The following is a 16965-nucleotide window of genomic DNA, read 5'->3' as shown; positions in this document are numbered from 1 at the left end:
TCCTCGCCGAATTCCTCTGTTCCCTCTTCTCTTCGGCGGAAGGCCCTTTCACCACGCTGTCCTAGGTCTGCGTGTCTGTCTCTTTGCCCACCGGAAGGGGAAAAACTACTCTGTTCTCCCCGAGAAGCAAACCCCTCGAGGAGCTCTCGCAGGGAAGAAGCGAGGAGTCAGCGTGGAGGTGAAGAGGGCGATCTCGAACCTCGTCGAGACGCCTCCTCTCTGGATGAATGGGAGGAGACGCACGCCCCCACGAGCAGCGAGAGCCGGCGGAGACAGACGCATGCAACACGCTCCTCGACTCGCCACAGGACCGCAGAGCCGACGTCGGAGAGACTGTCTGTGGTCTCCTTCGACGAGCTCGCCGAGCATCGGACACCCGCCGAGGAAGACCAAGCGGAACGCGACGAAAGGGAAGAAGGCAGTCAGGACGAGGACGAACGGAATTGTGCGCTTCCCTTCTTTTCCGAGCATCTTTCTTCAGAGGGAGAGTATAGGTCAGCAGCGCGAATGGCGAAGAACGGAAGGCGTTGGGACGGGATTGAGCGACGGAGGAGAGGAAGGGAGAGAAGCACCGCGTCCTCCTCGGATCCTTCTTGCTCCGCTTCTGAGGGGTCCGCGGCCTCGTCAGAAAGCGACCGAGACGGAAGGAAAACGAGACGCGGGCGACGAGCGAGCTACAGCAGCTGTGGATCGGCGTCTTCCTCGTTGCCACCGTGTGGCACGGACGACGACGTGGGAAGCGGCGGTGACAGTGAGTATGTCCTTCTTCCTCTCCATCGTGGAGTGAAAGCCGGGAGAGATGCAACGAGCAGCCGAAGGCGAACGCCTCGCAGCCGCTTCGCTCGTTCGCAGGAGGAGTCGGACTCCCGGTCTGCTTACAGCGACGTCTCGTCTTCGCCATCGCAAAGGCGACACAGCCGGCGAGAAGGGAGAGAACGGAGGAGCGAGGGTAGCCCCGGGGACTCTATCGAGGGCTCTCGATGGGCAGAAGGTGAAGAAACGGCATCTGACGCAGACGTGGAGGTAACCACAACCGAGGAAGACGGAGAAGAAGACTGGATCGCCTCTTCGGATTGGGAGAGACAAGAGCGGCACGAATCTCGGCGTTTCCGCCGCTCAAGATATCGGTATCTTTCTTCCTCGACGTCTGCGGCGGGTGCGCCTACGGCGGCGCGACGGTTGCTCGATGAACGGGGATCTGCAACTGCCTCTCACCCGTGGCTGAGGCGACCACACGCTTCCGCGAGAAGGCGCCCTCACCCTGACAGGGAAAGCGCTTTGTCTTATTTCTACCTCGGCTGGCGACGGGAACGCCCCTGCTATGTTTCCAGCCAACGTGAGCGACCTCCATCCGTGTATCTTCTGCCGGAGGGGTTTGTGGAATCTTGTGAATTGCGTGGCAGCCGAGAAGCACGAGGCACCCTCTTGCGCGCGCGACCTGAGGCCGATGAGGCAGAAGATGCGCGCGGTCGCTGGCGCCGGACTGCGGAGCGCCGCGGGCGGTCGAGAAGGGACGAAAAAGAGGAGACGCGGCGAGGCGGAGACAGAGGGCGACAGTTGGAACGGCTGTCTTATTCGTCTCCGGATTCGGCGGAGAGTGGTGCAGAGCCTCACGCTGCCGCGTCTGTCTCCGTCTCCTACCATCGGGGCCTCGGCTCCCAGCATACCGACGGAGAGTACCGGTTACGGCGCGTGGCGAGAGAGAGAGACTGGCAACGGAGGAGAAGAGAAGACAGACGTTCCAGCTCTCCTGCTTCGCTTGACGAAACGGACGACGACCGAAGTGGATGCCCGCAGCCGTCGAGGCATCTGAACGCACAGTTGACTGACACGGAAAAAGAAGAACGAGAACACACGGGAGAAGAATTCGAAAGAGAAGACGTCGAAGAAAGAGAAGACGCAAAGTTCGAGAAGTCGGGAATGCCTGGAGGCGAAGCGCCCGTGGGCGGGCGTGAGTTCGGTAAGCCGAGCCAAGCTAGGGAGAGGGGAGTCACCCAGGATGAGAGAGACAGGGACTGGCACCGGGATGGCCAAAAGGGACTTCTCGATCCTTTGCGGAACCCAGACAGCCTCGCCGTTTGTGGCAGAAACCGACGGCTCACCCTGGTTCACGGTTCCTTCTCTAAGGCGAGCCGCGGCGCCGAGCCCAGCGAGGCTGACGAGCCCGAGTACGCGCGTCGGCCACGCAGAGACTGCGCGGCTGAGAGGCAAGGAGCAGCGAGGGTTTCTGGGGGCGTGGGAAGGGCACAAGGCCCGAAGGTGGAAGGCGAGTCTCCTCGCAGGAACGGATGGGAGAGAGGAGCGAGAGAAAGCTGCGCTGGCAGAGGCCGAGACGAAAGGAGACGCGAGGCTCGATTAGAAGGGGAAAGAGGGTCTGAGGCGCACAGGCGAAGAAGAGATAGACAGGGAAGCGGATGGAGACGAGTCACACGGCAGCAAGAGAGCGGGAGGCCGAAGCAAACGGTCCAGCGCGATGCCCGTACACGGCTGTCAGGTCTGCATGCGCAAGGTCTCGGTGGCAGAGAGGCGTTGTGGCCCGAGAAGACGACAAGGCCTTCGGCGAGAAAACGAAGAGAGACAAGACGCGTCCGAGCGTTCTCCCCGAGGAAAGAAAGAAGACGAAGACAGCGTTTGATGGGTGCGGCAGACACTCTCATTGCCCTGGCCTCTCGGGCCTTTGTGTGCTTCGAAGAGGGCGTGAAAAACCACACGACGGGCGAGGCCGACTTTGGGATTCCAGAGGGGAGGGGCCAGCTGGACCAGGCGGTCTTCTTCGAGGCATCTGACTGGTTGGAACAAATCGAGAAGGCGCACCACTGCGAAGACAGTAAGACTGTTCGTGTCGCAGAGGGGGGAGAAGAGAAGCGGAGACAAGGCAGGATAGCGAGCGACAGTATCCGTGCCGTTTCGCGGCAGTCCCACCACTTCAGTGCAATCCGAGAAAACACACGAAGTACCTTTCCAGCTGCTGACTGAGCGACAATGATTCCTACTTCGTGTGGAGACACTGATATCTGTGCAAAGCAAGTTCGGGCAGAGATCCCTTTGTCGCAAAGGTCGGGCACTCACTCCTTCTGTGTGTTGTTGCATGCGGTCTTTTTTGTTCGCAGTGATCGTAATTTTCCAAGCTGCGGTTCTCCATCCGCGTCTCTCGGGGCCGATCGTCGCCGCTCTCGCCGCTTGGGCTGTCGCCTGGCTCCTGCCGTCGCTCCTTCCTGCCGCGGCGCCCGAGGCGAAGGCGCCCAGCTGTCTGCTCGACTACGGCGCTGTGTGCGCTCTTCTCCGCCCCTCGTTCCGCTGCTCGACTCTGTTCTCTTCGCCAGACCCGCCGCGGGGAGCGATGCGCCGAGCAGCAGAGAGAGAGGGACGCGAGAAGGGAGCGGGAGACGCAGGCCGTGCGAACGGAGGCGAGCGGGAACAAGCCGAAGCGCCGACGCAGCCGCCGGCTACAAAGACAGGGGCGGATCGCCCGCCAGCAGGTAAGTGGATTGGAAGAGGCCGAGACGAGGAAGAAAAGGCAGACCAATTCTTGCAAACAGACAGCGACGAGACGACCCCCCATTTTTCGTCGGTTCCTCGCTCTCTGTAGCGTTTGCGTCCCAAAAGGATCGCCGGGGGCTAGGAAAATCCGTAGGGGCGGAAGGCGCCGGCGTTAGATACACCGCGCGCTCCCGCGGCAACCACAAGGTCCGCGTGTCGAGTTACCTCTGTAGATTTTGGCAACGGGAACATGGGAGAAGTATCTCGGTATTCACGAAACTCTGGCCAAGCCCACACAACTCGGCATGTGCTGAGAGCTCACACAACCCTCGACATCTGCACTGTGCATTCATATTCCTCTGTGTATCCAAGCCTCTATACCTCCATATGCGTGCATATATACATATATATATATATATATATATATATATGTACGCATATGAGTAAATAGCTGTCTGTTTTGGTACTGCTGTGTAGGACTCAGCAAATAAGTGAGGCGTTTTGGAGGGAATGCGCGTCTGCATGTGAGGTTGCATTTTTCACGAGGCTCCTTTGAATCTGCGCCTATATGTGCAAGGGGAGGCTCTGAGGGGTTCGAATCTGCATAGCGGACCGTTTTGCTTGTTCTTCAGGGAACGGCCGGCTGGTGAGCATGCGCTGCATGCTGCAGGCCTTTCTGTTCTCTCGTTCATCCTTCGCCGTTGTCTTCCTCACCTACTTCTCCTCTTGTCTGGAAGACGACCGCCGCCTGTACTCACAGAAAGCTGCCTCCGCTTCTCTCGGGTCTTCTCTCTCTTCTCCTTCTTCTGCTCTCTCTTCTCTCGCTTCTTCTGCGTCGGGCTCTTCTCCTTTCTCGCCTGATCCTTCTTCTTTGAGGCCTGCTGCGTCGTCTGCGACGGCCGCCCGACTTCCTTCTGTTTCTCGAGCTGGCCGTCGCAACCCAGCAAGCGCCGGACTTGCGGCGGAGCACACGGAGGAAGGCAACGAAGGCAGAAAGAGAGTCGCGGCCTTTCTCGCTTCGGCCGCGGGAGATACCGTCTTTGCGGGGAAGAGCGGGCTGACGCCAGGCGTCTGTTCCCAAGATTTTTTCCTCCTCTTTTCGAAGCAAGAGGAACGCGAGAAGAGGGAAGCCGCACTTAAGCTGAAGCTCGCCGAAGGCCAGTACGCGCCCTCGCTCTTTTTCGCATTCCCTTCCGCGTCGGCCGCGCCTGCGAAGGCTGTCTCCCCTGTCTCGTCAAGGCCTTGTGGCGCAGGAGACCCGAGCGGCGGGGACGAAGCAGAGAGGACACGAACCCGCGACGACCGAGAAGCCGAGTGCGCCAAGGGGGCGAAGGCGACGGGGAAACCCCCTGACGCAAAGGCGAAGGAGGCAGAAGGAGACGGCCATGTCACCTCGGCCACGAGCACGGAGCCCCACGCCAAAACGTTTTGCTTCTCTGTCCAGTCTGCCTCCGAAGGCTGCGCGCTTGCACCCTCTTTGACTGCACTGTCCTCGAACGGCCAGTCTCGCTTTCTGGAACGCGTGGCGGCGGAGGCCGAAGCGAGAACCGCCGCGCTCTTCCTGCGTCTTCAGCACTCGCGAGTCTTCCAGGACACGCTTTGGGACGCCCCTCTTCTTCGCGTGTATATCCTCAATCTCGCGGTTGGCCTGTTGCTCGAATGCCCGTCTTCTCTTTCTGAGGATGCGACCCGCTGTCTCGTGCCCCACTCGGCGCCGCATCCCGCCGCTTGTTCGCTTTCACTCTCGGGTCCTTACTCCCTCCGCCCTTCATGCTCGGCCGCCCCTGGGCCTGCCTCGTCTCCGCCATCTCCATCTCTCGAGCCGCACTTTCCCTGCCTGCTCTGCCTGCAAGGCCAGTGCGGCGGGAACCGCCCGCTCTGTGTTTCCCGCAGACGCCTCCTCGGCCCCTTCTTCCTCCTCCTCGCCTCTCCGGCGCGTCTGTGGAGCTTCTACACTTCGGAGGGTTCGCCTCAGGCGGACGCGGCCTCTCTAAAGGGGGCGAAGCCACCCCCTGTTTCGAAACACGAAAACCCCGAAACGAGCGGAAGAGAGAACGAACCCCTCGCGGCCAACGCCCAGACGACAGACCCCGCGACAGACGCGCCTCCAGGCCACGGCCCGCCGCCCTATTGGACGAGCGCCGAGTGTGGCGCTTTCCCATCTCTCCCCGCTTTTCATTCGCCTTCCCTGCGAGATTTCCTCGCTAGTGTCAGCCGCTCCGCGGAGCATGTGGCTGCGCGTGTGCGATCGCCAGAGGCGCGATGCCCCGCTCTTCCCGCTCTCGCTTCTCCTGCTCCTTTGGTTGCGTCTCCGTCGGCGTCTTCTCTCTCTTGCCACGAGGTCTTCGCCGACGCCGACCAGGCCGCCGGCGTGCTCGACTCGCTTCTCCTGCATCTCGGCGTCTCCTTGCTATGGCTCCTGTCTGTCCAAGGCTGTCTCGCGTCTCTCTCCAAAGCTCAGCAGCTTTCGCCTTCTCCCGTGTCTCCGTCTCCTTTTACCTCTTCCACCGGTCTACCGTCTGTGACTAGCGTCTCTCCTCTCTCGTCTCTTTTGTCTCTTTCGCCTTCTTCCCGCCTTCTCGCACGCGAGCTGAGGTCGGCCGCCTTCGCCCTGGTCGAGTGGATGCGCCTCGTCGCTTGTGCCCGCCAGACAGTCTTGGCTTCTCTCCGTTTGCGGTGTTGTTCTGTTTGGAGTTCGCCCTCCGCGCTCGGCGACCCGACTTCCTTCTCGCCGCTTGCGGCTGTGGGCCTTTCCCTCCTCGGCCTCGCTGCGCCTCTCGCAGCGTCGGTGTGCGACGCGCTCATGCCTGCCGCGGCGCCGCGTGTGTGCGCATTTTGCTCGGCGTTTCCGGCCTCTGTAGGGCCTTGGCCAGCGACGAGTCTCCCGCCGCGTGAAGAGCGACGAGGCGACAAAACGGCCAAGGGAGAAGAGCTGGGAAAGATGCATGGAGCAGGCGAGACACAGGGCGGGCTCCGGGCAAGCGACGCGCACGAGCCGCTAGAAGAGATGCGCCAAGCTGCAGAAAAGAGGGCCGGAAGAGACAGTCTGAGGATCCTCTGGGATCTCTTCGTGGGTCAGGGAAGTCGTCACCTGAGGGAAGGCGAGGCGAGCGACAACGGCGGCGATGCGAGGGTAAAGAATTCCGGAACATCGCGAGGCCACCGTGCGCGCTTAAGACACTCAGCTGTCACAGTAGGAAGCTGACGCTGGGTGGTCGCCCGTTCGACTCGTCTTGTCGACTTTGTGGGGATACTGGCCACGTGACGTCTGTCCCTTTCAGGATGTTTCGCTCCCCTTTTCGTCGCCGTTTCTGCTGTCGCGCGCGTCCCACAAAATCTCTGGTTGTGCGTCTCTTTCGCCTCTTCGCGTTCTCCCCGCATCTTCTTTCCTCTCTGCTGCTCACTTCTTCTCCTGCAAATGCTTCGGGTTGCCTTCCCGCTGTCGCTGTTCACCGCACCCCTGCGCGTTCGCTTCTCTCTCTGCTTCTTTTCTGATTTTCAGGTTACGCAGGCTGCGCGGGCCGCCTCTCCATCGTCTGTGCAGGCGGGTGACGGAGAGCATTCCGCCGCTCCCGTTCCCTCTTCTTTTCCTTCCGCGGCGGGGTCTCGAGAAGTCGCTCTGCTGCACTTGGTGTTTGACGCTCTCACAGGCGGCCCGAGCGGCCTGTGCCTCACTTCGTCGTCCAGCTCTTTTTCTCACTTTTCCAAGTCGAGTCTTTTCGCGTCTTGCGCGTCGACCTCTGGCCTGTTTGAAAGGTCGGTGGCCAGAGGCTTGATAGGCCTCGACGGGTTGGTGTCGTTGCTGTCCTCGGGAGAAAGCGGCCAAGCCGGAGGGGGACAGGGAGGAGACGCAAACCCAGAGGGCTCTCCCTTTCCCGGTCGTGGCGCGGCCGACAGCCTTTCTCTCTCTCAGCAGGCGCTTTGGCCGCGGGGCTCGGACCTTCCTCTCCGACCTCTCTCGACAGCTGCTTTCACTCCCAGAGACACCCCGATGGCTGTCTTTCTCCACTCGCCTGCTCCTGCGATCTACTCGAAGCTGGGGAAGCTCGAGCGGCTCCTGCGTTTCTCGTCCGACTTCACAAAGAGCGCCAACCACATTCTTCTGCATGCGGCGTGCCTGCGCAGGAAGGCCGAAGCACGAGGAGTGGGAACGGGAGACAGCCAGCGCGACGCAGAACGCTGCGCAGCCGCCAAGGGCCAGGCGAAGCTCGGTGGCGAAGCCAGGGAGGGGGAGGATGGCGAGGCTGCGCGCGTCACGTCGCTGCAACTCCTGCGACTGAAAGGGTGCATGTGTTTACCCTGTGGGGTTGACGCAGTAGGCGATCTTTGCTGGTCGCGATTTCCTTTCTCTTCTCGCCCGTCTTCGGTTGTTGCAGGCTCCTCGCGCTTCCTCCCCCCCCTTCCTTTCTCGACGCTGCTTTCTGGGGCTTCCTCGCTCTCGCCGGGCGCCTCTCGCCTACTCCCCTCGCCTTCCGGCGCCGTCACTGCCTCTCTGCCCCTCCTTCTCCCGCTTCCTCTCGCGCTCCACATTTGCGCCGCCGCTGTTCTTGCCGCGCCTGGGTCGGTTTCTGTCGCTTTCGTTTGCATCTCAACCTCGCTTTCTTCTTCGTTCGCCTCTTGGCCTGTCTTTTGTGACCCCTCCTTGTCTCTGCCGTCGACTGCTTCTTCCCCTCTGCAGTCGTCTCCCAATTCTATTTCTCCGTCCTGTTGCTCCTCTCCGCCCGGCTCCTCGTTCTTGTTGTGGGGAGGCGAGCAAGGCCTGGAAGTCGAGTCGGCGCCAGACGCTTGTCTGCTAACACCTTTCCTCGAAGACTCCGAGGAGAGAGCTGGGCGACGCGAAGCAGGGGTACGCACTGAACGCGCAGGCCAGCACCTACGAGAGGAAACGCGAGGGACTGGCCGAGAAACCGCTGTGTCTCCTGGCGCGGAGAGTCCCGCCCTGCAGATTCTTCCTTCTCTCCCCTTTCTTCGGCTCTGCATCTGGCGTATCCTCCTTCTTCTTCAGGACCGTAGTCTTTCGCCTTCTCTCTTGTCGACTGCTGTTTCCCGAGTGTCTCCTTCCTTTTCGCCCGCGGCGCGCCCGGCTCCCGTCCCCGTTCTTGGCCCCGCGGGGATGCAGCGTTCAGACAAGGAGCAAAACGCGAAGCACGCAGAGGTAACCCCGACTGCTCCCCCGTTGAAGTCTCTCCTGCCACGATGTGACCAGCTCGTCTGCGCGAATCTCTACGATGTCCTGGCGGCCGAGGACAGCCCGTCTGGCCCCCAGAGCCGTCCGAGTGCCTCTCTGCCGGTGCGCGCTTCCTCGCCCGCTGCGTGGGTCTCCAGTCCCTCAGCTGACGTCGCTTCTCGAGCACCCGGCGTGGAGAGTCCCCTCGCCGAAGCAGCCCGCGTCGTGTTCCCGTCCGCCGCTGCCTCCGGCACCTTACTCTCTCTGCATTCCTCAGCGCGGTGTTTCCCTTCTCTCGCTTCGGCCCCGTTGTCGCTTCCCAAGTCTCCCGTCGCTGCTGTCGCAGTGCCCGCGACGTGCTGTTTCCTCCTCTTCTCGCGCCTTCTCTGGAGAGAAATCTGCTCCGACGACAATCTTCTTCTCGAGGTCGGCTGCTGGCTCTGTCCCGACGGCGACGACGGGGCCTGGGACTTTTTCCTCTCCCCTGCTCTCGACGTCCCTCCACCCCCAGCCGCTCGGCAGAGGGCCTCGCCCTCTGTCTCCTCTGGACGCACCGATTTGGAGACACTCGAGCACGGCCCTAGGCCGAGCCCCCAAGAGACCCAGGAGGCGCGAGAGCGTCCGCCAGCGGCACGAGCGGCCGTGTTGGCGTCACAGGAAATCTACGTTTACCGCTCGGAACTCCTGCAGGCTCTCGCAGTCGCCCTCGCATTTCCGGTGTCTCCCGCGCCTCCACGGCGCCGGGAGAGGTGGCGGCTTGCCAGCAACGCGGGGGGCGCCAGAGGGAAACGCACATCGAGGCGGCGCCGGGGTGAAGGCCGCGAACGAACGACACAAAGCGAATGGAGACGCGTCAGCCTCGCAGACAGTCGCGTGGATGTGTCTGAAGAGCGAAAAAACGAGGAAGAGATGGAGTCTACCTCGCCTGTCTCGCCGGACGGAGGAGAGAGGTTGCGCCGCACCTCGCGGGATTTTCCAGTCTCGTGCGCATCTCCCCGCGCACAGAGAGATGCTGTTGGGGAGCGCGCGAGACCCGCTTATGACGCGGAAGACCCACGAGGCAGACGACGGACACGGCCGGGCGATTTGGGGCCGCACAGGTCTTCTCTGCCGTCGATCGAGAAAGCTGAGTCCTCGTCGCTCGAAGAACGACATCCGCGAGAAAGTCGCGCCGGGGTTCGAGGGAGCGGGAAAGGCCACCAGAGCCGAACGCAGCTTCGCGCGTCGCCGGGGACTGGCGCTTCTCTGGGAGCGAGAGACCCGCCACCAGCCGTGACGTCGCCCGCCTTCCTGCTGCGCCTGTGTCGCTTCACAGCTTTCCGAGTGCTGGGCGTCTTCCTCGCGAAACGTGAAAGAGAGGAGTATGCACGGACGCTCGAAAGCGCGACGCACCGGGCGCTGTGGGAAGAAGGAAAGGCGGAAGGGGAGAAGGTGGAGGGAGAAGCGGCAGGCAGCGGAAAACGCGAAGCGACAGAGGCAGGAGAGGAAGAAAGTGAGAGAGACAGAGAGGAAGATAGTGACGAAGAAACAGAGCACGTTGACGCCAGGGCGCATCGGCAGCCAGAAAAGGCGCGGGGACGTGGTCTTCACTGTGGCGGCGCAGAAACGAGGAAGCCCAAGTTTGGTGGTGAGAGAGGGGACGATTGCGCCGGAGAGAGACGGTCCGGAGGGAGCGCGTTTGGGGCCTTTTGGAAGGAGCCGCGCCCTCGCGTCTCCAGCTCGGAAGAGCGAGACAGGAGACCCGCCACCCCCAGACGCGAAATAAGCGACGAGACAGGCGGATCGGCCGCGGAAGAAGACCTCGAAAGCGAGGCAGACGAAAGGAACGCGCGGCGGGATGTGCACATGCATGTTTTGTCTGGAAAAGCGGACAAGACAAGAATGCGACCTTCCCGCCATGTGCTGCCGTCTCTGTCTCGGTATGGCGATGCGCCAGGACGCGGCAAGGCCCCGCCGAGCCGTCCGTCTCGGGCCTGCAGAGTCTCTCTGGGTGAGCACCTGCTTCGCCTTAATTTCTTCTCCTTGCCGCTCCCGTCGCGTCCGCTCTTCTCCGTCGACGCACACATCCGCGGAGGCGAATCCGATAGCGGCCAAGTGCCGAATCGAAGCGGACGCTACACAGTCTCGCCGTTCTGCCTTGGCCGTGAGCGCCACCTAGTGGAATTCATGAAGGCTTCTCCCGCCTCCGTTGCTTCGTCTCCCTCGCGGTCTCCCTACTCTTCGTTTCTCGTCTGTTCGTCGCCCAGTGCGCATCGTCGCAACTCTTCTCACTCCCGAAGCTCCTCGCCTCGTCGTTCTTCTTCCCCTTCCCTCTCTGCCTGTGTATCCGCTTCAGTCTCTTCTACCTCTTTCGCCTCTGTAGACCCTAGATCCCCGTTTCCCGCTGTGCATTCTTCCGCCTCTTCTCCACGGGGCGTTGGCCAGGTGTGCAGGAGACAGGTGGAACCCCGCGACGCCCCGCCGGGGCCTGTTGGCGACCCGTCCCCTTCGTCGCCTGCGTCTCCGTGGCCCGCGCAGGAGATCCAGGCGCATGGCCTGGAGTCGTGTCTTTCTCTACTCGACGCGCTTCGGAACGTGGGCGCAGCTCTCGCCTCTTTCGGGGCGCAGAGCCGCGTCGGTGCGCGGCGGCCGAGGGACTGCTGGCAGCCTTCCTTTGCAAGCACAATCGACCGACTGCTCGAGCAGCTGCTTTTTCTTCTTCTCCCGGGAAACGCGAACCGCGTCGCCTTGGCCAGTGGTCCTGCGGGTCGCCGTTGCCCCTTTTCTCGCGCATCTGATTGGGGCGAAGACGCAGGGGACGGCAGCGCAGCCTCCGGTGAGGACGAGCGTGCATGGCGAAGCGCGAGAAGGCGGGGAGACTCGCAGACGGAGGAGCGCAGGACGGGCGAGAGGAAGATGGCGCGGCCTGCGAATGAGAGAGAGCGGAGCGGGCGCAGGCCCACCGAGGACGCGGCGTTCTGGGGCCGAAAAGGCGGAAGTCACAGACAAAGTGATCGACAGGACTCGTCGGATACCTATGACGGCGACGAAAAAGACGACAACTGGACTGTGACGGATGGAGAGAGACGCCTCGTGAGAGGCAAATCGGAAGCGACGCATCGTGTGGGTGGGTCTCCGTCCCGTTGTGTCGCCGCTTCGAATGCCGCGCAGAGGCTCCTGTATGACGATGTATCTGCGCCGGAGGAGTCCGAAGCAGGCGATGGGTCGTCCCGGTCGGCGTCGCCTCAGTCTGCAAATAGAGAGACGTATTTGCGACGGCAGCCAGCCTTCTCGTCTTCGGGGCCTCCGCTGCCCAGTAACGCTGTACTGCGTCTAAGTCGAGTCACGAATCCGCTCTTCTCCCCGCTCGTTCTTCACCTTCTGGTGCGCCTGCTTGCCTCGACGTCTGCGCGCGGTCTCCCTGTCTTCTTCTCTCGCCTGGCCGCGCGGCTGGCCCTGTGGCCCTCACCCCAGCTTCTCGGGAGTCTCCTGGAAGAGAGACAAAAGGAGCGGAGGAGATCGCGACACCGCCAGGAAGGCGGGCAGTCAGAGGCCGAAGGGGCGGAAGCGAGCAAGGCAAGGGAGGACGCAGAAGAGGAGCGAGAAAGAGAAGTTCTCCTTCTGCCTGCGCGAATGGCTGTTGCCCTCTGTCGCCGGTGCCTCACCGCCTGTGAAGAAGAAGGCCGGCGCTTTCTTCCTTATGTGTGTGACAGGCAGAGCGACGCAGACAAGCTGGAGAGGAGAGAAACGGCGAGAAAGCGCGCGGGGGAAAGCAAAGAGAACATTCATTCCCCAGAAAGCGAGAACGACCTGCAAACGCAGACACTCAACGTCATCGTGCCTTCCTCTTCGTCCCCTTCTGCATCGCCGTTTCCTGCCGTCTCTTCCGCGGCTGCCGCTGGAGGTTCCGCTCGCCCCTTTGTGGGGCAAGGCGTGTGCATTGTGTCGTGGGAAGAGAAGGAAGAACATGAAGCTGAGAAATCCCTTTCGCTTCTCACGGACCTCCTCTCGGGTCTTCGCCTGGCTCTCTGGGCGGCGCTGGAGTGCTGGAAAGAAACGACGCTTCACTTCTTTCCCCTGCTCTTCCTACGAGCTCCCGCTGTGGCGATCCCGGCGGAGTCTCTCCCCGCGTCGCCTGCGCGCTATGCCTTTGCCTCTTCTCATCCCGTTCCCGCACCCCTCCATCCTGAAGGCTGTCCGGGTCCTCTCCACTACGGCGCGACACACTCGGCTTCGCTGACGTTTCCTGTCTCCGCTCCACGACTCGCCAATTCTGCTTTTGCGCATTGGCCGTCTCCCTCGCCAGGCGCCCCACATCGCTCAGTCGCCGGTTCAAAGCCCCGTTGGGATCTCAGTGACGCGCCCGAAGGCCGGTGGGAGTCTCCGCCGCAGGGTGGGCGCGAGCCTCAGGGCGGGAACGGGGAACGCGGAGCGGCACGCGAGAGCAGTGCACGAGACACAGAACGCGCCGAAGGCCGCGGCGCCCTCCAGACCGCCATCGAACTCCACGAGATCTTCGCCGCGCTTCGGCTGACTCTACAGAATCTCTCCTGTGCCGGTGCGCGCTTCTGTCTCGCTAGGCAGACACATGCAGAGCCCGACTCAGGGCTGAGTGAACGTTGGGATTTCAGCAAAAGACAGGCCCTATGGAAAGGAGAGGTTGAAGTGGAAATGGGTCGCGGAGAACAGGAGGAAGGGAGTCGGGGGGCGAACTCTGAAAGGGACGGGGACAAAGAAACGGTGGACGCCGTAGGTGAGTGTCCACTTGATTCGTATGATGAAAACACGTATTCGGTCTCTCGTGGAGGCCGTGAAGCAGACAGGCGCTTCGCGCCGAAAGAAGTGGAGAGAGGAGGGAAGGGGGAAATGGCGTCTTCTCCTCCTCACGACCATCCGCGGGATTCTTCGCTTTCCTCTGAACAGGATGGACGAGGCCCTCAACACGTGGGGGAGTGGGGTCGCGAAGCGAGGAAACCTCAGATGCTGAATGTCGGGAAGGTTGCCCAAGATATCCGAAGGCAAAAAAAGCGCTTGGCCCTTCTTCGGACCACTGACGAGTTTGTCCGAAACTGTGTGCAGACAGCCGCGTTTCTGGACCACATCTCGCGCGCGGACCTGGTGCCTCTCGTTTCCCGGTTCGCGGTTCCTCACCCTGATTCGTGGCCTTGGCACGAGCCAGCAAGCGAAGATGGTGCCGTTGCACCAGAGGAGAGCGCGGACGGAAACGACGACGCAAGGGGTGGAAGAGACGGCTCAGACGCTGTGCGCGAAAAGGCAAAAGGGACCGCAGGCCTCGAGGGAACCGGTGCGGCCTTCGGAGAGGGCAAGGGGATCCAAGACTCAGGAGAGCGAGGGGAACGGATGGGCGCAGCGGAGACGCACGCGGACATGGAGGAGGACGTGAGGGGTGCTCAGTTTGCCGCGCGAGATGAACAGTGCACGGACGCCGACGAGGGCTCGATCTGCACGCACGCAAGAGCCGAAAGTGATCTTGGGGGAGGCCCGCAACCTTCCTCCGTTCCCCTTTGTGTCCACCCCACCTCTTCTTTGAGCAGTAGTCAGGTTCTATCTTCCACGTTTCAGCATCCGCGTACGGGGAGTGCCGGTATCGGGTGGGAGGTGGAGAGTCACGGAGACGCGTTGACTCGTACGTGTTTCTCAGCTCCTGTGAACGAGGCGCCAAGCGACGGACACACGCGCCCTTCGTCCTGGTCCGCCGGTGCACTTTCGCGTTCTCTCCTCTCGCGCATAAGTCTCGAGGCCAGGCAACTCAGCCACCTCCGCAGCCTGCTTGCTCAGGCCTCCCAAAAAGACCTGTCTGGAGAGGACACCGCGGAGCCCGACGGCGCGAGCTCCGAGGCAGGCGAGCGTCGCGCAGGCGACTTTAGATCGAGTGTCTCTGACGCTCCTTTCATCGCCTGCACGGCCGTCGTGTCTCAGCATCAGCGTCAGCAGGAGCGGGGAGGTGACGGGGACAGACGGCGTTTCCTCGATTTCTCGGAAGGGCGAAAACTCGAGGCGTTGAAGCCGCCGAGTGTAGCGTCAACCGACCGGGGGAGCCCGCCCAGCTCGCGTGGAGCCTTCCTCGAGAAGGAGGGCTCGCATATGCCCGCCCATATGCCTGAGGTCAGAGAGAAAAAGGAAGGCGAGCCTGGCTGCCGGTCTTCCTCACACTCTTCGTTCGATCTTTATGAGAGGAGGGAGAGGAGGCGATCACGCGACGAAGCCGAGGGAGACAAGGACGAAGAACGTGCGAGGAAGGAAGAGGAAGAATTCGCGCATTTAATGAGTGAACTCATTGACCCAAACTTCCCAGACCCTATGAGCGTGGTTGATGAGGCGCATCCCTGGCCGTCGCGGCTATCCGAGACAGACGGCGAAATGAGCGGAAAGACGAAGGTGAGAAGGCGCAGCCTGGCTTCTTTTCGTCCGTCACGCTCCAGGCCTCTTTCCCTTATTGTTCCGTTCCTTCTTGGACGCATGAAGGCGCGCCGGCTGTGGCAGAGAGACGGCATGCCGCTGCGTTCTCGCCTCGAGCTTCCTTTCTCTCTCTGCCCTCGCTTGTGTAGGAACACGCAGCAGCGCTCCGCCAACAAAAGCGTTTTGCTCCTAGCTTCCAAGCAGGCTGTTCCTGGGGGATCTCATTAATAAGAATCATAATATACGTCGCCAGGCACGCACAATACCAATCAGAGAACACCTGAAGCTAGACTCCCTCTTACACATCATAATATGGGATTTTTTCGGGTGTTTGTTGAGCAACCATGGATGATGCTGTACGGTCAGACGCTGTTAGTCGCTCTTTGGTTTTGTCTTGTGTTGCGTTTTTTCCATTGTGTTTGTGTCGGACCTCATGCCCTCGTCGCGCGGACGAGTGCGGCAGGCGCCAGCCGGATTTGGTTTCTCTTTACAACGGCCCCCCTCCCCTCATCTTCACTGGCGTAGCCGTGCAGTTTCTCTCCCCTTTTCTGCCTTTCCTCTGTTCTGCCAGGCCCATTACTCGCCTGCTGACGCCTCCCGCGCATGCGCCGCGCTGAGGACCCGCATGGCTCTCAACGGGAACAAACGGAAGAAGCCGAGCTGCAGCGAGGACGCAGGCGCAGAGACGGCGAGAGGCCAGCAGCCGTTTTTCGCTCCAAGTGAACGCGCTGGAGAGTGCGAAGAGAGGCAGCGCGGCCGAACTCTTCTTCGCCCGCGGAAAATCCGCCCTGTCTGGTTTTCCTTCATCAACTCGCTCTTCAATCCTGGCTCAGTTGCGCCGAACTTCAGGCGGGACGAAGCGAAGTGAACACAGCGGCACCATTATCTAGCCAGTGTCCCGCGCGATGTGGCTGTACCTTCTTTCCCGGCGGAAACTGAGGAACCCGCTCAGATGAGAGTTGCAGCTTCTCCAACTTTGAGAAAGGGACGGGAAGGAAGACGAAAGCGCACCTCCGTCGGGGTTGGGGCTCACATTGAAGGCGCCAGCCTCCAGCGAGCAAGGCATGTGTCCTTCGATTCGAAGTGCACAGTTTTGGACAGCGGCCCGCTTTCAGAGGCCTCGTCTTAACGGAGCCTGAGTGTAGGGACACACACACGCTGGCGATCTCAAGCGAGGGGAGAGCGAGAAACGGAAAAGGGCACAAGAGAGCGAGAGGGATGCAAGTTCTCGACGGAGCCACGGATTCCAACTTTGGCTTCCATATAGCAGCGGAAGATGAGAGATCGTTGGGAATTTCTCCCTAGCAGAAAGAGGCAGACGGTGGCAGCGAGCTACAGCTGAGGATCGAGTTGGAGGAGCGCAGGGCGCAGAAACGGAGAGCGGGTGTCGAGAGCAAAAAAACGCTGGAAAACTCGTTAAAGGGAGAAGGCCGCCCGCGGCACTATACCATGGGGAGAGACGGGAGGTTGGCAGTGAGGCCCGAGGGGTGATTTGTACGCGCTCTTCTCGGCAGCCTGGCCTATACGCGTGTCTATTCCTGCACACACATATATAGCTGTATGTGCATCGACATACAAGTACAGATACGGGCGCTCATCTAGGCGTTCAATGGGCCATCCTACCTTTGTGCCTGGTGCACACCTGCCCTGGTACACAGATATGTGTTGCCGCACATACCCACGCGTTATGAATGACACTGATTCTTTTCTGGATGAGACCGTGAGCCAGGTTGCTGGTTTTTCTTTCCTGTGACCTGAAGTGTTTTCTGGAAAGCTCCCGACGCACGCCCCCCGGGAAAATTCGAGCGCTGGACCCTCAGAATTCGCGACGCACTGCCGGTACAAGCATTCGCGTGTACCGCCTAGCGTCGCTGTTTCCCTGATTGCTTTTCTAGCCCTCTTGAGACGAAAAAGAAGAG

At 61.4% G+C, this 16965-nt stretch overlaps 1 protein-coding gene across 1 annotated transcript; it reads left to right on the top strand.

The window, feature by feature from the left end:
• Positions 1-799: 799 nt before the first annotated feature.
• Positions 800-15914, top strand: NCLIV_008200 (conserved hypothetical protein; the record flags this gene model as incomplete). The annotated part of the gene is made up of 7 exons (XM_003880334.1): positions 800-1023; positions 1404-1960; positions 2693-2827; positions 3111-3479; positions 4113-6613; positions 6983-15025; positions 15618-15914. The coding sequence occupies 7 exons, from the start codon at positions 800-802 to the stop codon at positions 15912-15914; spliced, it is 12126 nt and encodes a 4041-aa protein (XP_003880383.1).
• Positions 15915-16965: the final 1051 nt, after the last annotated feature.

The sequence above is a fragment of the Neospora caninum genome, chromosome III (assembly GCF_000208865.1).
Source record: "Neospora caninum Liverpool complete genome, chromosome III".
Classification (NCBI taxonomy): domain Eukaryota; phylum Apicomplexa; class Conoidasida; order Eucoccidiorida; family Sarcocystidae; genus Neospora; species Neospora caninum.
The sequence above is the reverse complement of the archived record's forward strand: the minus strand, read 5'-3'. Positions and strand labels throughout refer to the sequence as shown.